The sequence below is a fragment of the Gordionus sp. m RMFG-2023 genome, chromosome 1 (genome assembly GCF_954871325.1).
Source record: "Gordionus sp. m RMFG-2023 chromosome 1, tfGorSpeb1-WG-v2, whole genome shotgun sequence".
Taxonomy (NCBI): Eukaryota; Metazoa; Nematomorpha; class Gordioida; order Chordodea; family Parachordodidae; genus Gordionus; species Gordionus sp. m RMFG-2023.
The window spans coordinates 66,322,323-66,342,625 of NC_088775.1; the positions used below are offsets into that span (position 1 = coordinate 66,322,323).

At 26.8% G+C, this 20,303-nt stretch overlaps 1 protein-coding gene across 3 annotated transcripts; it reads left to right on the forward strand.

Annotated features, from left to right (window-relative positions):
• Window positions 1-689: 689 nt before the first annotated feature.
• On the forward strand, window positions 690-16,137 carry LOC135931053 (protein PFC0760c-like). 3 transcript variants are annotated; one of them, XM_065467912.1, is made up of 10 exons: window positions 690-811; window positions 854-953; window positions 992-1,073; window positions 1,114-1,231; window positions 1,273-1,411; window positions 1,462-1,692; window positions 1,734-1,818; window positions 1,975-2,092; window positions 9,115-9,329; window positions 15,372-16,137. In XM_065467912.1, the coding sequence occupies exons 2-10, from the start codon at window positions 919-921 to the stop codon at window positions 16,128-16,130; spliced, it is 1,782 nt and encodes a 593-aa protein (XP_065323984.1). In that variant the 5' UTR covers window positions 690-811; window positions 854-918; the 3' UTR covers window positions 16,131-16,137. The 3 variants fall into 3 exon arrangements, with proteins under 3 accessions (XP_065323984.1, XP_065323985.1, XP_065323986.1); XM_065467913.1 differs by having other exon boundaries at window positions 1,019-1,073; XM_065467914.1 differs by lacking the exons at window positions 1,734-1,818; window positions 1,975-2,092 and having other exon boundaries at window positions 1,462-1,613.
• Window positions 16,138-20,303: the final 4,166 nt, after the last annotated feature.

Consider the following 20,303-nt stretch of genomic DNA (forward strand, 5'->3'; position numbering starts at 1 on the left):
TACATGAATACTAGTAAGTTTAAAGGTAGTGCCCATTAAGCCTAAGATAATGGTTAACAGACTTAGGTGGTATGGGAACACGAGAAGGCCTATGAACTATATAGGAAATAAGGTTGAGAGTTTGGCAATGATGGGTAAACGTAAAAGAGGAATGCAAAACTTCAATGTGGCCATAAAGTTAGAGCCAATATAAAGAAGTATAAATTAGATAAAAGAGATAGCATGAATAACATAAAGTGGAGAGAGATATTGAAGGATTTTACCACCAGAAAAGGTAAAAGCTAAAAAGAAAAAAAAAGAAGTTCATATCAAATAAATTAATCTAGAGCAGAGAATTATGTTCCTATAATTCATATTATTTTTAATTAAAAACTAAATTTTAAATTAATTACGTCATCTAACGGAAATTTATTTATGATTTAAAATTTTATTATGGGGTGTTTTGTTTCCTATGTATATTTACATATTATAAGTTAATGAGCTACTATTTCTTCCATATTCTCTTATATTTATTTAGGTAATTTTTATTTTGGATAAATTTGATTTATACAATAAAAACATTTTAATATCTTTAAAATATAATTGATAGGCTATAAAATAAGAATATATTTACCTGTCCATTCTCAATTTGCCTGTCAATTCTCAGTTTAGTTACACCTTGTGAATGTGAAATAAGGTTGATGAAGATAGAAAGTTGTCATAATCATACATATACCTTTCCTGAATTTAAAGATTTATACTTTAAAAATTTAATATTACTAGGGTTCGAAAATTTTTTAATAGATCAAGACATATCATTACATTTTAATAAGTTTTCACAATTTTCTATTATATAAAGCAAATTATTTTACAGGGATATATTTGATAACACAAATCTACCTGCCCTAAGAGTTATTATATATTTTCTTTTAAGCAAATATGATACGCACGAATTACATAAGAGATTTAAGCAAGTTTATATTTGTTAATATTATATTTTTAAATATTGCAGATCTTGCTGGCCAATTTATGATAAAAGACAAGAACGAGATTTTAACACAATTGCTAAAAATTGGATTATAACTATTAACCAGGTTTTATATGAGAATGAAATGTTAATTATTTAATATATAGAATGAACCAAATGCATTACTTGGACATATATTTACCTCAATATTGGTGTGTCCATTTCATTCTAAATTATATAAATTTTTAGCCAAATTTTCACGATTTATTATATGTCACTTATTGAGTATTTTAATATTAGTTATCATCATATGTTTAATTTTATAGATAAAAAACATGTAACAACATCTTATTTTGTTGAACATATTTGTGACTATAATGACCTAACTCAAAATATTATTGATGAAAACAATTGTATAGATGATGATTATAACGAATTTAAATTATATTATTTTCAAATAAAGAGGTAAATAATTTGTGGAATATTATTACATTATATTTATTCGTTATAAATAGCAACTTAAAAGATGATCATTTGAAAATTATCAATAAACTTATGAATAATTATGAAAACAATAAAAATGACTCTAATAATATTATTATTTATGAAAAGAAATTGAGAGAAAAATTTGCCTATGAAAAAAAATTGCAAAAGAAATATTTGGAAGGTTTTGAAAAGTTTTCCATTTTGAATCAAAAGTTACATTGTGTTAATGAATTTCAGATGTTGGGAAAATTTTCAAATGAGTAAGCATTTTATAATATATATAATATAATTTATAACTAAGTTCATATAAATCTAATATTCTTGATGGCCAAGCATTTTCATATTATAAAATGAATTTATCAATTGGAGAATTTTATACAAATGAGGTTTATGATATAATATAAAATACCACAACTGCACCAATTTATAATATTTAATGTTACATTATTTTATAGCTATTTATTTTAATAATCTTTAGTTTTTTGTGCATATGAATATTTTTTATCATTGTCGTTTATCAATTCTCAATATATAAATTATAGGATGATTCAAATAGAGCTAAACACAATTATATGACCAACTCAACAACATCTTTGGATTTGATCAAAATTTACAAGATACTTTTGCAGTCCCTACAATTATTAATCAAAAAAATTGAAAGTTAATAATAAAAAATTTTTGATGACATACTTTAGGCCAAAACTAGAGGTTTGTTTTGGCATGTGATTTTGGGTTGGTTCACATCAAAATAATGATGTACCACAAATTTTCAGAATTCCCTACACATAATGAAGAATATTATAGACTTCTATAAGGACTTGAGCCCTTCTATTTGAAAAATTCTATGGATTTCTCCTCCATATAACAGAAACCGTGAAGGATGTCAGGTACATCACTATCGTGACATTGAGCAATTTTTATAAAACGGGTATCCAGTACATCACTAGTCATGATCATGAGCAATTTTTAAAAAAATGAGTCATAAGTAGGTGTGATAACCAGGTTGTGAACCCAATAGGAATATTATACACGTTCAATTCAAGGTAAAAAAAAACTAAATGGGTTCAGTTCAGGGAAATATTTTTGAACTCAGGCTTGACTGCAAGTATTTCAGGTTTAGGAATATTTGAAATGTATAATATATTGAAATCATAATTAAAAACAAGACATAAATTTGGTATAAAAATAAAATTTATATTTTATTTATAGGCGAAATATATTTAAAAATACTAGTGCTGTAAACATTTTTAAAAAAATCGAACGCGTTCAACGTTCATTGACAAAAATCGAACACGTTCAAATTCAAAAAAGGAACTCATGCGTTCAAAATTTTATGATAAATTTTTTTTTAAATTTAATTTAATATAAATAAATGCCTTATATTTTTCAACACAATATATTAGCCATGATAAAAAATAATAGTTTTATTTTGATAATATAATTATAAATACAATATAATAGAGCGATAAAAAAATAAATTTATAAAAAATTTTCTTATTAATTTTTAATAATAATGGCTTTTCAAAATTTTCATCTGATAGGCATGAACGCTTGGCAGTTAATACAGCGTTAGCTATACTAAAAACTCGCTCAACAGGGGCAGATGAAGGGATTGCAGTGTTATACTTGATAAACAATTCTTTTAAAAGGGGGAATTTATTAAAAACATTTAATGTTTTATCCATTGTTTCAAAAAATTGAGCTATGTTATCCTCCAATCTGCCCTCTTCTTCCTCGTCAAAAAAAAAGATATCTCGGAATTGACAGTTCTTTCATTATCAATTCTTGGGGTTTCAATGCCTTTTTTCAAAAGAGCTATAAGTTTATTCTTTAAAGGTTCATTTTGTGGAAGCTTTATCCAGCTTGAATATCGGATGTATAATTGCTGAAAGAAGATATTAATCTTCATATATATGTTGAAATCTTTAAAAAAATAAAATATATGTAATTAATTTGATAGTGATAGGTTTAATACCTTTTATTAATCCCATTTAATACAGCATCTATCAATGGTTGCCCATATTTTAGACCACTGAGTTTGTTTAATTTTATAATAACTATTGTTATTGTCGGGGTCAAATATCCCAAATGCATCTTTTCCTCACTTTCTAAAATAGTGAGAGCTGTTGCAATAGGCTCCATGATCTATTTTAATATTTAAAAAAATTCATTATAATATTTATTCTAAAAAATTTTATTAGGACTTACAATACAGTACTCTTCCAAAAAAATTTTATCATTGTTTGAGTTTAGCTAATCCTCCCATATCACAGACTTTGTCAAACAAACTAGAATTTTCTTTTACTAAGGAATCTATTAATTTCAAAGAATTATAATAAGAATTCCATCGGGTAATAACAGGCCTAATAAGTAATCTTGACAAATTCTCTCTAAGTCTGCAGCAAATGATGTTGACTGATTTTGTTTGTTCCATAAACTTTTGCATTTATCAAATGCACAATATTCTTTTAAAGGATACATCTTCTAATGCTTTTTCAGCATCAACACTTGCCACTAAATTAAGATTGTGGCAACAAGGGTGATGTTTGGGGAGATAGATAAAGTTTTCCTCCCTATTTTGATTTTCAAACACCTCATTTAATGATAATGATTCAATTTCATCTTCCTCATCTTCAGATATTTTCTCAAATAATCTATAATTTTTTTAAATATAAAAATTAAAATATAGACTATTTATTTATACCTAAAGGCCTTTAAAAAGTTTCTTGCATTATCAGTGACACATAATGTTACCTTATTATGTATTTTAAATTTCTTTAAAAGGTTTGAAATTGTTTCAGCTAAATAATCATATGTGTGTATGCTAGTTAGCCTTTGGCAAGCTAAGCATGCCAATTAATATTGTTGAAAAACCTGCTTTTGTAAAAATGATAACCACATTACAACCAAATAAAAAGGTTATGTCACGCTCCACCTTTGTGTCAAAAATATCAAAAGATTATAATATCATGATAGATAAAATGATAACTTGTTTAGGCAATCAAACAATTTTTTGCATCACAGCAGATTCATGGTCATCATACCATCGGTATTTTGTACATTAAACTTTGAATATATCAATTTGTTTATATCATTAGTTCGTTTTTAGGCATGACTGTACACTAGTTAGATGCTGTCACTTTAGAAAGAAAATCGGCAGCTTAGCTTGCCAAAGGCTAACTAGCAAACACACATGATTTTTAGCTGAAACAATTTAAACCTTCTAAAGAAATTTAAAATACATAATAAGGTAACATTATGTGTCACTGATAATGCAAGAAACTTTTTAAAGGCCTTTAGGTATAAATAAATAGTCTATATTTTAATTTTTATATTTAAAAAAAATTATAGATTATTTGAGAAAATATCTGAAGATGAGGAAGATGAAATTGAATCATTATCATTAAATGAGGTGTTTGAAAATCAAAATAGGGAGGAAAACTTTATCTATCTCCCCAAACATCACTCTTGTTGCCACAATCTTAATTTAGTGGCAAATGTTGATGCTGAAAAAGCATTAGAAGATGTATCCTTTAAAAGAATATTGTGCATTTGATAAATGCAAAAGTTTATGGAACAAACAAAATCAGTCAACATCATTTGCTGCAGACTTAGAGAGAATTTGTCAAGATTACTTATTAGGCCTGTTATTACCCGATGGAATTCTTATTATAATTCTTTGAAATTAATAGATTCCTTAGTAAAAGAAAATTCTAGTTTGTTTGACAAAGTCTGTGATATGGGAGGATTAGCTAGACTCAAACAATGATAAAATTTTTTTGGAAGAGTACTGTATTGTAAGTCCTAATAAAATTTTTTAGAATAAATATTATAATGAATTTTTTTAAATATTAAAATAGATCATGGAGCCTATTGCAACAGCTCTCACTATTTTAGAAAGTGAGGAAAAGATGCATTTGGGATATTTGACCCCGACAATAACAATAGTTATTATAAAATTAAACAAACTCAGTGGTCTAAAATATGGGCAACCATTGATAGATGCTGTATTAAATGGGATTAATAAAAGGTATTAAACCTATCACTATCAAATTAATTACATATATTTTATTTTTTTAAAGATTTCAACATATATATGAAGATTAATATCTTCTTTCAGCAATTATACATCCGATATTCAAGCTGGATAAAGCTTCCACAAAATGAACCTTTAAAGAATAAACTTATAGCTCTTTTGAAAAAAGGCATTGAAACCCCAAGAATTGATAATGAAAGAACTGTCAATTCCGAGATATCTTTTTTTTTTTGACGAGGAAGAAGAGGGCAGATTGGAGGATTTTGAAAATGTTTTTAATTAATTCCCCCTTTTAAAAGAATTGTTTATCAAGTATAACACCGCAATCCCTTCATCTGCCCCTGTTGAGCAAGTTTTTAGTATAGCTAACGCTGTATTAACTGCCAAGCGTTCAGCCTATCAGATGAAAATTTTGAAAAGCAATTATTATTAAAAATTAATAAGAAAATTTTTTTATAAATTTATTTTTTTATCGCAATATTATATTGTATTTATAATTATATTATCAAAATAAAACTATTATTTTTTATCATAGTTAATATATTGTGTTGAAAAATATAAGGCATTTATTTATATTAAATTAAATTTAAAAAAAAATTTATCATAAAATTTTGAACGTATGAACTTGAACGCGTTCCTTTTTTTGAATTTGAACGTGAACGCGTTCGATATTTTTAAAAATGTTTACAGCACTAATAATAAATATATATATATGAAAATATGATAACTAGAGATATACCGGTATTCTTTATTAGATTAAAGTGATATTTCATCTTTTTTTAAATATCGGTTATCGGCAAATATTATAAAATATTCCGATCCAATAAAATGACGTCTTAATTTTTAAAAAGATTTATTTCAATTTTCATAAAATATTTGTTATTTATTATGTATATAGATTAATTTTATTATATAACTAAGTGATTTATCAATAAAATTTATTTACTTTTAGATTAATGAATATAAACTCCAACTGATCATTATAATATATAATGACTTATGTTACGGTATAGTTAAATTATAGATGTTATATTATTTAAAAGTATGAGATAATTAAATGTATGTTGTGATGCAATATCGCTCCATTTGAGCCGGCTAACTATATTTTAGCTAAAAGAAATATAGTCTAAACCTTGATATTTCATTAATAGATATTTAAATCTTTGTACCATCTATAAACAAAATCTTCAGGCTTGCGTAATATTTTTCTGAATAAGATGATGAATTAGCCGTTTTTAAAAATCAACTCAAATGGAACGATTATCCAATACTAGATGTATGCAATAAAAATTAAAACGATTAGTATGTTTCCAGAATACAAAATCAGATATAATATTGGATCGGTACTCAGCTGATATGAATTTAATATCGTAGCGAATCTGCCTCCAAAAAGTGGTATCGGTACACCCCTAATGATAACCTAACTTGGGTTACAGAAACACCAAATAAGATTTTGGAGAAAAAATTTAAATCAGGGGCACAGCTTAGTAAACTCCAAAAATGATAATATTTTCTATCTTGTTCAATTTTTATATCACCAAATCCAGTAATTATTGTTGCTCCCGCCTTTCTTTAAGTTGTATCATTTCTCTAAACCATCTTGCTCAATAACTTAATCCAAACAATTATCTGATAAAATGGGCGTGGATATGGTTGTAATCTGACTCTAAAAATTAAGATACCTTTTCGCACAAATTTTATCATTATCACTTAATATCTGTAATAATTTATACAAATATCTCAATATATGATTTAAAATATAAAATTCAATAGCTCAATTGAATCCGGGTTCAAAAAAATTCCAGGTTCGGTTTGGACTTTTAGAAGGTTCGGTCTAGGTTGTTCTCTGCTCTAAGTTTGGTTTGAAACCCTGGTGATAAATAACTAGATTCCAAATTGGTGGATGGGTTCTGATTTTTTTTATGTTTCACTCTTGTAATATACAATTTGAATTATTTATATATATAAAAATAGATATAAACTTATAAAATAATATTTATGCTATATAATATATTTACTTACTCCTGATTTTCGTTATAATTCATAGTTTATTTAGTGAAAATTAAAACGAACATTTTTTAGGACTGTGCCAATTCACAAATTTTACCCTGATCATCACAACCTCCAATATTTTAATTGATTTATATTTACTATCATCTTTCAACCAATATCATAAAAAATTAAATTTTATATGCCAAAAAACTAATTTATGACAAAACATGAAACATTTTGAAATTTTATTCAAAACACTTATTTATATTCTGTTATTTATATAATCAATTGATATTTTTTTAATGCTTGATATCCAAATATGAATTTTATAATAGATAATATTTTATATAATCTTTTTTAAAGTAGGGTAAATGTAGTAAAATTACTTTTTAAAACTAGCAGCTATTCACGCAATTCGAAAATGTTCAATCCTGAATATTATTAAATTTGGTGTCTAAATAATTTTATAGATAATTCTATAGGATGAGTATGAATTTTTTCCCCTATTTGTAAGCTGGTTGTCAGGGATAAAAAATAAACTATACTGCTACCTCCAGACATGTCCAATCAAAAAAATATATTAATATCATGTGCATTCGGTATTTTTTATATTAAAAAATGTTTTTAAAAATATATTCCTTCTTTCACCTGAAATAACATAGGATGTAAACGATATTTTTAGAGTAATCTCTTCTCTTAAATTTCCATGTTGAAAATAAGAAGAAGATAAATTCATTTAGTTTGAGTTTTGTTTGTTTAGCCTTTTCTAGTAAATTTTCATAATAAACAACTAGAACTAACGAGTTATTTAATGCCACATTTAATAATATTCTTCCTGATTTTTATCAACTGTTTTTCATAAATTACTCTATAACATTTAAAAAAAATAAAATCCATGTTTGAACTTCAGAAGAAATCATATTGGCAGAAGAAAATGACCTTTCTGAAGAAGCGGAATTTGATTAAATATTTAAAGCTTAATAATTGATTATGAATTAAAACTAAGTGCACATAATATATTATAATATGTTTACTAAAATTTACTTTATAATTATTTATTTAAAAACGTTTCAATTATAAATTACAAGTTCAGTTCAACAATCGTAAAAACAGTCCAAAAATCATTAAAAAAAATGTCTTGAATCACGATTTTTTTAAAAAATATACAATCCGTAAGATAAATATTTGAAAACAGATTTACATCCACCCACAACCATTTTCGAAAATTTAATGATCACCCCAGAAATTTTACTCCCTAAGTAATCGATTTTCGAAATATAGTATTAAGATTATTAACCCTCATGAATCATGACACGATAAATTTAAAACGTTGCATCGAAGTACCCAATTTACTGATTTCATTGTATAAATTTAAAATATTTATTATAAGGAGTTGATAATTTATAATTCTGATATGTAATGTTAGTAGTAATCGAAATATAATGTTAGTAATTCTTGCAATTAATTTTCTTTATTTCATCGAAAAACATTTTCTTTTTCGTATTCAACATATAATAATATAATAATGAAAATAAACAATTCAATACATAACAAATTTCAACTGTTAGAATATATTTTCTAAGGTTTTTCAAGGTTATCTTTTTCTTATTTTTTCAATTATTTTAATGAATGAAAATTCAAAATATAATATTAGTTATGAAAGAACATGATGCGTTTTCAGAAGACCATTTTTTTAAATCGGAAAAGCTATCAATAAGATTAAAGAATTACCAAGCTGCAATCGTTCGTAACGTACATGAAGCTAGGTCTAAACATGATACTCAACAGAATAAGTTATTATCTCTACAATCAAAAGCGAATTCTTTCACAGAAAATTTAACAATCTTGATAAATGAAGAATATGATAAAGTTATTAATTTTAATTTGATTAATTATATGCTTTCGTTTTTGTTCATTAATATTTATTTCCTCTAATTTTTTATGACATGATCCTACGCTATAATAATTAAAATAGTTAATATGAAAGGCATTCACCTAACATGCAGTTAAGAGATGCTAGGATAGAATATCCTTACTTAATTATAAAATTTTACTTAATTTCTGAAAATGGAGATTTTATTTGCTAATTTCTAAGACATAAAAATTTTTTGGTGATTTCTACTAGAGATGAAGGCGGTTTGTCACTCAACTATGATTTACAAATATTTTTAAGATGACGAAGATTCAACCTAAAAAAATATCAAGATGTTTCATAATTTGAATATTTATCAGAGACTTATAACCGGAAGGAACTCAGTCTGGAACGGGCTTAAATATTAAAAATCTTGGTCAAGTTTAAAAAAATTAAAATTTCCGTCCATTAAAATTTTTTTTAAAAAATGATATCAACTAGTGGGAATCTCATATTTTTAATTTTGAAACAATTTGCAAAATACAATCAAAATGATCAAAGTTACAGAAATTCTAAATATTTTTGACCGGCTCAAAAAATGATGAAAAATATTAATATTTTTGACCGGCCCAAAAAATGATGAAAAATAAAAATCTTAGCCGCGCCAGGTCTTAATAAAAAATTTCTTAAATCTGGGTCGGGTTTGAAATTGATTTTTTTTTCAAATCCTAACTTTTCAGCCAGATCTTTTTAATTTTGATATACTGAGAGAACATCATTATAATGCATCGAATCCAAGATTTTAGCCTCTTAGTACTAATAGTTCCTGAGATATTAATGACCTTTTTCTAAAAATATGATTTTATTGAGATGAGTTGAAAAAAATAATAATGCTTAAAATAGAAATTATATTACATTTTGTAACTTTAAAAGTATATTAAGGTTGTTAAATTATTTTTTTTAATTTTATTTTTTCCATTTTTGAGCATAAATAATAAGATTTTCTAGCATTAATATCGTGAAAAAAGTTTATATAAGTCTCCGATGATAGGTTTTATTATTATTATTGATAACTTGTAAAAATTTATTGTTTTTATAATAAATGATTAAATTTCCTATTAAAATAGTTATAATTCCGATATTTGCAAGAAAATATAATAATTAATTGTTCAAAGATAAAAGCTAGCTTTCACACACCCATCCTGCTATAAATTAATTTAACAATTATTTCAATAGTAATTATATTTTTTAATAAAATTATTTATAATGTATAAATATATAAATGCTTAAATCCTTTTAAAGAATCTAAGCACTTTAATTATAAAAAGAATGCGAAAAGTTACGACATGGATGACTCAATTTCATGGCTTCAGCAGTTCTTTTGAGTAATATTTTCAATTTTTTTTCTAATTGCAATGTCAATTTTATTTTGATTGCTTTCACATATTTTGAATAATTTTGCCCATTCAGTTATGTAGGCATTTAAATTATCTACAAATGAGTTCTAACGAGTACTTGTGGGGTGACAAGTTGTTTCGGTTTGAAACTTGCAAACTGATTATTTTTGAAATATTTTACCATACTAAATATTTGTTCCCGGATACTTTTATTTTTCTAATTTTTTGATAGTAGATTATTTAAAAAATAAGCCCTACGCTCATAGGTTATTATATAATTTTCATTATTTCTTTTCAAATCATCCCTCATTTTTGTCATATTATTTATCTGCTCTTTATTTTAAAAAAATATTAATTTGCAACATATATCATTTTATTTTTCAACAATTTTCTGACTTGTTCCCATGAGCATTAGTCCTTTACTTGCAAGATAATATTAAACTGCAATTTAAAAATAAAAGATATTTTACAATCTTAGCCCATAATTCTTTAATTAATATTTGAATTATTCTAAATCGCGATTCAAATCAAGAAAATCTATATATATTTTTTTTTAAAAATCACAATTTTTGTCCCTATCAGAATATGAGGCAGAAGAGATAAGGCTAATTTAGTAAATCTATGGCAATATCTGGGACATAAAATATTCAAGCAATATTTTTAATCACCCTCAATACTAAAATATATTCCAATTCGCACTTTTATTATGGAGAATATGATAAATCCACGCGAGGATCTGTATCGATGAAATTAGAGTGTGACCTGTATGTAAGAAAACGATTGGCTGTAAGTAGATATAAAGAGTTAGTTGAAATTAAAATAAATTTTTTTCATTCGAAAGGACGAGCAAATTCTTTTGCTTAACCAGCGACACCAGATCTTCTTTTTATATCAAATATAACAATGAGTCCATCAAAGACCACTGGGCATAATTATAATTTAATGCAAAACGAAATTATCAAGGCAGTCAAAAATTTAATTTCATCAAAAACCCAAAATAGGTGATATCTTTCATTAATTTTAATTATATTAATTATGTTCGAAAATTTATTATTTACAAGAGAATGATGATTATAACCGCAGCTAAATAATTTCATTTCATTATGTTAATGCTGGAAAATCTTATTATTTATATATAAAAATGGCAAATACACAAAAAAATAATAATTTTAACAAAAATGCGCTTTATATAGTAGCGCCATTTATTTTTGAAAAAAATTATAACTAAAAACCCCATGGTTGTCCCAAGTTTAAATTTATTTTACAAATAAATAAAAAAATCCAGCGAGAGCAGTTTGGGACTGCGAATCAATCAAGACAAGAGCGAATATTGTCCTCTTGGAATCATCGACCTTAACTATGATTCTATGTTCAATCATACACCATTGAACTTCTTAACACATCTCGGATCTCCAGTGGGTAAAGACGAGTCCTTTGTCAAGTTCTTCGCCGACACTCTACTAGAGATATCCCTTATGCGCGGTACACTATCTCGCCTCCCAGCCCACCAAGCGTTCTTTCTATTAAAGAACTACCTCCTAATCCCAAAAATTCTATATACACTCCGATCGTCACGTATCTTCCAATACGACGTCAACCTTGCTGCACACGAACGAGATTAAACACCTTACAGAGGATATACTCAATCTCAAATTCGGAGACCTATCTTGGCTACAAGCTACAAGCTACCTTGCCAACCAAATCCGGCGGCATTGGCATACGATCGCCTTCCCTACTCTCTGTTAGTGCGTTCATATCCTCTCGCCTGTCCTGCGAGCCCATCATACACGCACTCACAAAACATCCTGACCCTTTACTTCCCCAGGCAATTGATCTATGGAAATCTCTTTCATTAGTCGATCCTCCCTCATCGACACTGCAGAAGGACTGGGATAAGCCTCTAGTTGGCAACTCCGTTGCATACCTTAAATCGAGGAGCCAACCCGAGGACCATTCTCTACTCTTCTCCATTTCCGCAGACAGCGGGTATGAATTTTTCGAAGCTTTTCTAAGCAATGATGAGCTACGTCACGCCATCGGTCTAAGACTTAATTGTGATATGGTAATACCCTATCACTGCATCCTTTGTCAAACGCCGGTCAACTCCAAAGGCCGTCACTCTTTACACTGCAAGCGCTGTAGAGGCAGATTCATTAGACATTCAAAATGCAATGATACTATTGCCAGGGCCCTAAAATCTGCCGGTATCCCATCAACCCTAGAACCCACTGGACTCTACAATTCTGATGGTAAGCGTCCCGATGGCTCTACCATGATCCCTTGGAAGAGGGGGGAATTTCTAACCTGGGATTTCTCATGCATCGATCCCCTTGCCCCTTCCAATATAAATAGAGATGCTCTAGTAGACGCCGAGACGAATAAACTCGCTAAATATTCGCCATCGCTTCCGGCCAATTACACATTCCTACCACTAATCGCCACGACTCTAACATCGTTCGGCTCTCACGCCCTTGCCTTCTTTAAAGAGCTGGGGAAACGAATCTTTACTAGGACCGAAGATCCCAACGAGGGTTACTACCTACGCCAAAGATTAGCCCTCAATATAATAAAATCCAATTACCTCAGCTTCATATTCTCAATGACTGATACCCCCTAATTACTTACAATTTATATCTAAATTTTATTCATTAATTAATATTGAATTTATGATTTTATTTTTATATTTAGTATTACATAAATTACTAATATCTTAAATGTTCTATTATATGATATTCTAACTGATTAATATAAGTGAATAATAACATATTAAATTCAAAGAAATTCGGAAAGCCAAACAACTAGAGCTTTCCGGTTTAAAATTTATAAGGTAAATAAAAACCGCAACATTCTTTTAAAAAAATCCTTAATTTATATTAAAAGGCCTCTAATATGACATATAATTTTTATTTTTGTCATCATTATTTTTTAATCAATTTTTTTAAATCGTATTTTTCTTGGGCACTGATGATCATTGATACCTCAGAAACTATTAGTACTAGGAAGCTAAAATTTTGGATTCGATGCTTTTCAATGATACTCTCCCAGTATTCAAAATTTAAAAAATCAGGTCGTAAAGTTATTGATTTGGTAAGGAATTACCCGACGACCTTAAATTACCTTTACAGGTTTCTGATATTTATACAAATATAATGCAATTTAAGATATAATTCTTTCCCTCATCTAATTATTAATAAAATCTAAGCTGCACCTATATTTGGTATTGGTGATTTGGAAGCGATGCTGTAGGTCTAAAATTGGCTGGAAATACACTATTTCTCTAAATTTATTTTGGTATTTGAAATATAAATATTTGACTGCCTAACCTTGCTCATAATTCATTAACAAATTATATTTATTTTGGTATTTGAAATATAAATATTTGACTGCTTAACCTTGCTCATAATTCATTAACAAATTATATTTATGAATAACCATAAATTAATTGGCCGTACTTAAGTTTTTATATATAAAACTGATCTTGTAACTATATGAAAATATTTTATTCTTAGATCCCCCCATTTCCACTCAAAGGAACCGATATCCACAATCTAAATATCATTAAAAAATAAACATTTTAAAATTTACCTATAATAAGAAGTTTAAAAAAATTCTAATTTATCTGAACCACTTTCATTTGGAAAATTTGGCACCGTTACAGATTTTTTTATGTGGATGTTGCAGCTCTATTAGAAACTATCTTATAATCTTTTGTCTTTAAAATATCTATATCTTCATCTGATTTATTTTTAAAATAAGCAAAGAAATAATACCTATTTTAAAGAGAAAGGAGATTTTCTCATGGATAATATTTAATACTCGTATAAGCATCAGACGTAAAAACCTTGCGCCAATAATTGGTTGGGGTTTAGTTTCATTCGAATTTTTAATACATAGCATGAAAATATAACATTAAAAAATTAGTTGATGTGTGTATTTTCATTTCATTTTCCCCATCTCTATTTTCCCCAAAATAAAAGATATGTACCAAATAAGCTTACATAAGGATTCATGATTGATTCTGCACATTCATATCTTTATTGTATTTTATCCCCTTTTCATTGCAATTTAATTATATAATAGAAAGTTCTTAAACGTTACATTTTAATTTTTCTAACTAATTATAACCAGTACACCTTATTTTCTGTGTAACATAGATATTACGTCCCATAACTGTAACCTTTAATTTTTTGGACTAACGTGCCTACCAATAACCATTACCACATTTAATCTAAGTTTTTTTTATATTATTCATTCACTCCATTTTATTCAATTTATATTTAGTGATTATGGCTTTGTGGTCCATTGGAGTTTTGATCTTCCACTCTTTCGTTTACCCACCACTTCTAAGCTCAACCTTATTTTTTATATAGTTTTTAGTCCTTCTCATCACATCTCCATACCACCTAAGTCTGTTCACCATGGTCTTTGTTGGGTATACCTTTAAACTTCCCAGTATATTTGTATTTTTTATCCTATCCTTTTCCCCCCTGCTATCATTCTCAGCATTCTCATCTCCATTGTCTGTACACTTCTCTCATCTGATTCTTTTCTTAGTCATGTTTCCGAATAATATAGGATAGTTCATTTTATTAAACTATATATCTTCCCTTTTAATTTGTGAAGTAGTGCATTATATATTAATACTCATTTTTTATTAAATAGATTCGTTTAGATGAGTTCGCGGAAATCTTCACGAGGCATCCATTTAATCCCTATGTGATACTCGATGAAATCGAATCTTTACCAGATATATCAAGCAATTCAAATTTTTTACTCAATATCAATACTATTTTTATGCCAGGCGAAAACGGTGTTAAAATGGATGTTAACACTAAAAAATCCAAAAAGTTTATCGATCATACCACGTCGACTCGTATCTCTGTTAAAGAAAAACTATATGATAAGAAAGAAATTAATGATAAAAAAGTTGATTTGATTCATAATCATGACTCTGAAAAGGATCTCAATATAATGTTAAGCGAAATTTTGGAAGGCAATGTTAATAATATCACCAAAACAAACGGCAATAAAATTTATGTTAAAAATTTTTATCCAAACATTTCCAATGCTGTTTCTTTAACAAGCGATGATACTTCAATAAAAAAGAACGATAATGCTTATATTAAACAGCCAAATATTATTGGTAATAATAACCATATTAAGTATTTTATACCTACAAGCAAATGTAAGATCAAAAATTCATATTATCAATCCAAAAAAATAATCTCAAATAAGGAAAGTATCAATGCCACTAATGTATCTGGTGAACCTATAACCTCTAATAACAAAATCAATGAGATATATGCTGAACATATTGGCCATAATGTTATAAAGAGTGATTACGATATATCCAATAGCCCAATTCTAGAATCGGAAGAATTGTGCAATATCACTATGCCTACTTTTTTATGTGATGATTAATTACAATAATGTGTCATTATAGAAATGCGTTTTTCTATAAATAAAATTATTTATTGAACAAGTTATATGGCGTAAAAACTTCAAATATATATTTTTTATTCCATCTTATAACATTTCTATACTGTCATCTAGAGCGATGATCAGAAAGTATAAGCTATGACTAAACAATCGTTCAACACTAGAATTTGAGGGTAATGCAGTATTAAATTTAATATAAATGTTTTTTTTACAAGAAAAATAATCAAAAATATTCATTTGATTATTTTTAAATTTATAAAAGGCTTCTAAAGGATTTTCAATAGTATTATTATTTATTTCAGAAAAATCATTTATAGTAGATGGCTTTTTTGATCTGGCTAAGGTCAGTCTAAAATTATATTAGTAATAGATAGAAAATAAATATGATAAGTGGCATAAATGGCCAAGTTTGCTGACTGACCAGACCACAACCTATTAACTTTTTATCTATTGAACCAATTTTTCTCAAAATTGGTTAAAATGTGAAAGGATTGAAATATATATTTTTAACATGTTTTGATAAAATGTATAAATATATAATGAGTGGTTAATTTTAAGCATGTATAACATCTATAAATTTATAAAATATTTTCATTAAATCGCATAGTCTGAATAAAAATGAAAATTTAATGATTATTATTTATTGTTAATTTTACTTCATAATATAATTCTGGAATAATATCTTATGGGCAGTTGCAGGGCTGTAACCAAGGGGGGATTTCGGGAGGTAGACCCCCCCCCCATCCCTAAGAAATTTTTTGGCCCCAAACATGGCTTTTTGAAAAAAATTGTGTCCCCCAAATTTAAATTTTTTTTAGTTATTAAATTTTTTCACCATTAACATTTAAATCCAAAATCTAAATTTACAACAAAATTTTTAGAAAAATATTATTTATTTGATTTATACAAAATAATAAACAAGTTGTAAAAACCTGAGCATAATTATTCTTTATATTTTTATGGCGAAATCTAAAAAAATTGAATAGGAATTATTGATTTATTGTATTTTAAAGCAACAATATAATTTGCCAGGCTTATGATGGTGCAGACGTCATGTCTGGCCTAAATGGGTGATTACAAACTCTGCTTCAAAAAAAATGAATAAAAAAAGGGCCTTACATATATTGCTACAACTAGTTATGCAAAATTGCTCCATTTGAGCTGATTTTTAAAAACGGCTAACTCAATGATTTAACCGTTTTTAAAACAAGTTGCATCTTGTAGTTCTAAGTTGGTAATAATAATGATAATTTCTTATTATTAAATTTATCTAATACATTGTATAATTTTTTTAGGCGTTTTAACATATGTAAATATACAGGCCATTCCCTGGTGGACAGGTCTTTAGAAACATCTGTATCATTTATGAGAATTTGGAGCTATTGGTGAAGTATTATTTTACTTTTCTAATAGAACTCTTAACTCAGAGGTTTCCACTCATTATTTAATTGAAGCTTCTGGTCTTTTAGTTTAATGTGTTAATATAAATTACATTATGGCCATTTTAGTTTATGAGGTATTAATAACAATAGATTCACTAAATAATATCTACGGTCAGTTAGTGGATGCTAAAAATTGTATTGATTCCACAATTAATATATTAAAAAATAAAAGATAATTATTTTTGATAAGAATTAAGGCTAAGAAACTTATATTAAAATTAATCTCATCCCTCAAAAATCATCAGGGGTACGTTAAACGCCTATAAATTTCAAGATTTTAGTCGATACCAATTTGCAATTTGATTGTGAAAAGGACTACAATTGATAGTCATTTAAAAGGAATATGAAATTATTAATTACTTTTTAAATGTTTTTTAGATATTTACACAAGATAATTATAATCTTCTTAATAAATTGTTCATTTGGTCTTAATTATTTTATATCAGATAAAATGACCCCATTAGAATCATTATCAAACTTATGGAAACGTTCCAACATAAAATAAAATAACAAAATGAATATTAACTGCAGAAGTTAATGAAATATATTTTGAAAATATCGCAAATATTATGTACAAAAAAAAGTTATTGCATTTAAGGAATTGTATAAATGCAACTCAGCAGTTATCATCATATATCAACCCTTTTTGTGAGGTCTCATTCTCTACACTAAAGCGAGTTATATCGAGCATTAGAGATGATGAAAAATCGACGTAAACAAAATTTTGTATTAATGGCTTATGGAAAAAAAATAACACAGGATTTAGCTTTTAAATCATTTATGTTAAAATTTAAAAATTAAATCTTTTACAAATTTTCAGTAAAAATAGCAAAAAATATTTATGAGCGCTATTTTATTTCAAAAAAATATTGGTCCCCCTAAATAAACAGTAGCCCCCCCCCACAACCTGGAAATTCCTGGCTACCTCCCCTTTATCATAATTTATATTAATTTCCCACTCTTTTAGTTTAAATTTTAATTAAGACAAGTTTTAAATATTGAATTTAAGATAAATAATTTTTGGGTTTATCAATGTCTATAACTAATCAAGTTAAAGATATATACTAAATGAAATTATAATTATTGAAGTTGTAAAGGAAGATAATCTTGATAATATAAAAGGTCTTTAACATTTTCTTAACTCCGTAATTTTTTTTTTTTTTAGAAATTAAGCAAATGAAGTAGATTGCTTTCCCCTTTTGGGGATATTGATACTATTGCCGCAATGATACATCTAAGATATGACTATATTAATCTGACAGAATATATTACTCATTTGAAAAATCATATCAAGAATCGAATTCTAATAATAATGGATGAGTTTAAAGCTTTTTATAAAAATTCACTTTATGATCTTTTTTTATTCAAATGATGAATCAGTTAATATTTTGATAATTGAAAATAAATATATGCAGAATATAATACTTTGTCTTCAAGCATATAGAGCGCTTGTGTAATAATGCTTAATACGTTCCTAATGAAAGACGTATTTAAATAACATTAATTTTGAAAAAAAGTTATTAAAGGCTAATTTAGAAAATAATAAGGTCATAGCAGGTCCTCATAAAAGGAAATTAGATAAAAATTCTTTGCAAAAAAGAAGCGTTACAGATATTAGTATCAATAAAAATATTAAAAAGATACAAAATAAAAGTTATTTTTAATCTTTATTAAATGGGTGTATCTTAAATGCAAAATATTTGTTTAAAATATCATTACCTATTTTCAAATTGAGAAATTTAGTATTTTGCGGGAGAAATAAAATTGCGGTAGAAATATAAAAACTGCTAAAAAAAAATTTTTTGCGAGCCAATTCACTCAATTATCCGTCTATTATTTTTTATAGTTAGTTTATATAAATGGAAAGTCGGTCAATATTTTTCAAAATAAAATAACATCTTGATAAAATATATTAATTTATAAAAAAACAACGATCTTTTTAGATATAAAAGAATGTAAACAAGATAAGATTTTATAAAAAAAACGATTAACAATGTAAAAAATATATTTTATGCGAATATCCCGCAACATCGCAATTGGAAATCTACAGTGTGTGTGTAACATTATAGGGATAGGCGTTTAATTATCAGATATCAAGTTTAAATACATAATAAGATAATATTGTACTCATTTCAATTATAATTATTTTATTTATTATAGTTTAATCACATTATTATAATCAGTGCAGGGGAGTGTATCTACATTCATTGCAAAACAAAAATATTCTCCATATATAAGAAATAATATACAGATGCAACTACAGTTGCGGCAATTGTAATCACTTATCTTGTAGTACAACATTCACAGAGCTACTTATCATTACAATATAGGTGGAATCTATCCCCATAATATTTAATGACTCCAAGATAAGTGAAAACTTTACTTGTAGAACAAAAATGAGCAAGGAAATCATCAATGTTTTAGAAACTGAATCCAGGAGGTCAATTCTTGACGATTTGAAAGATGGGCATTAAGGGGAAAAATATTTCCCTTGATCCTCCGCTGTTTCAACAAAATTAAGATCGTTTCAATAAAACTATTAAATTTTTTCCCCTCAAATAGTGAAAAATCCAAAGACATAGCTATATAATGGTAAAATAGCAGATTCGGGATTATCAATAAATTGCATATCAGCTTTCTGATCTGATAATGCCTCAGTGAATTTGGAAAAACCAGAGTGTATTTATAGAATTAAGTCAGCACAATTTTGGTT

Bases quoted from the DNA above. Each gene is read 5' to 3' on its own strand.
- LOC135931053 (XM_065467912.1), top strand. From the start codon at position 919: ATGATACGCACGAATTACATAAGAGATTTAAGCAA. The intron at 1,232-1,272 runs GTATTTTAATAT...TTAATTTTATAG, and splicing joins TATTATATGTCACTTATTGA to ATAAAAAACATGTAACAACA. The intron at 1,693-1,733 runs GTAAGCATTTTA...TTTATAACTAAG, and splicing joins TTGGGAAAATTTTCAAATGA to TTCATATAAATCTAATATTC.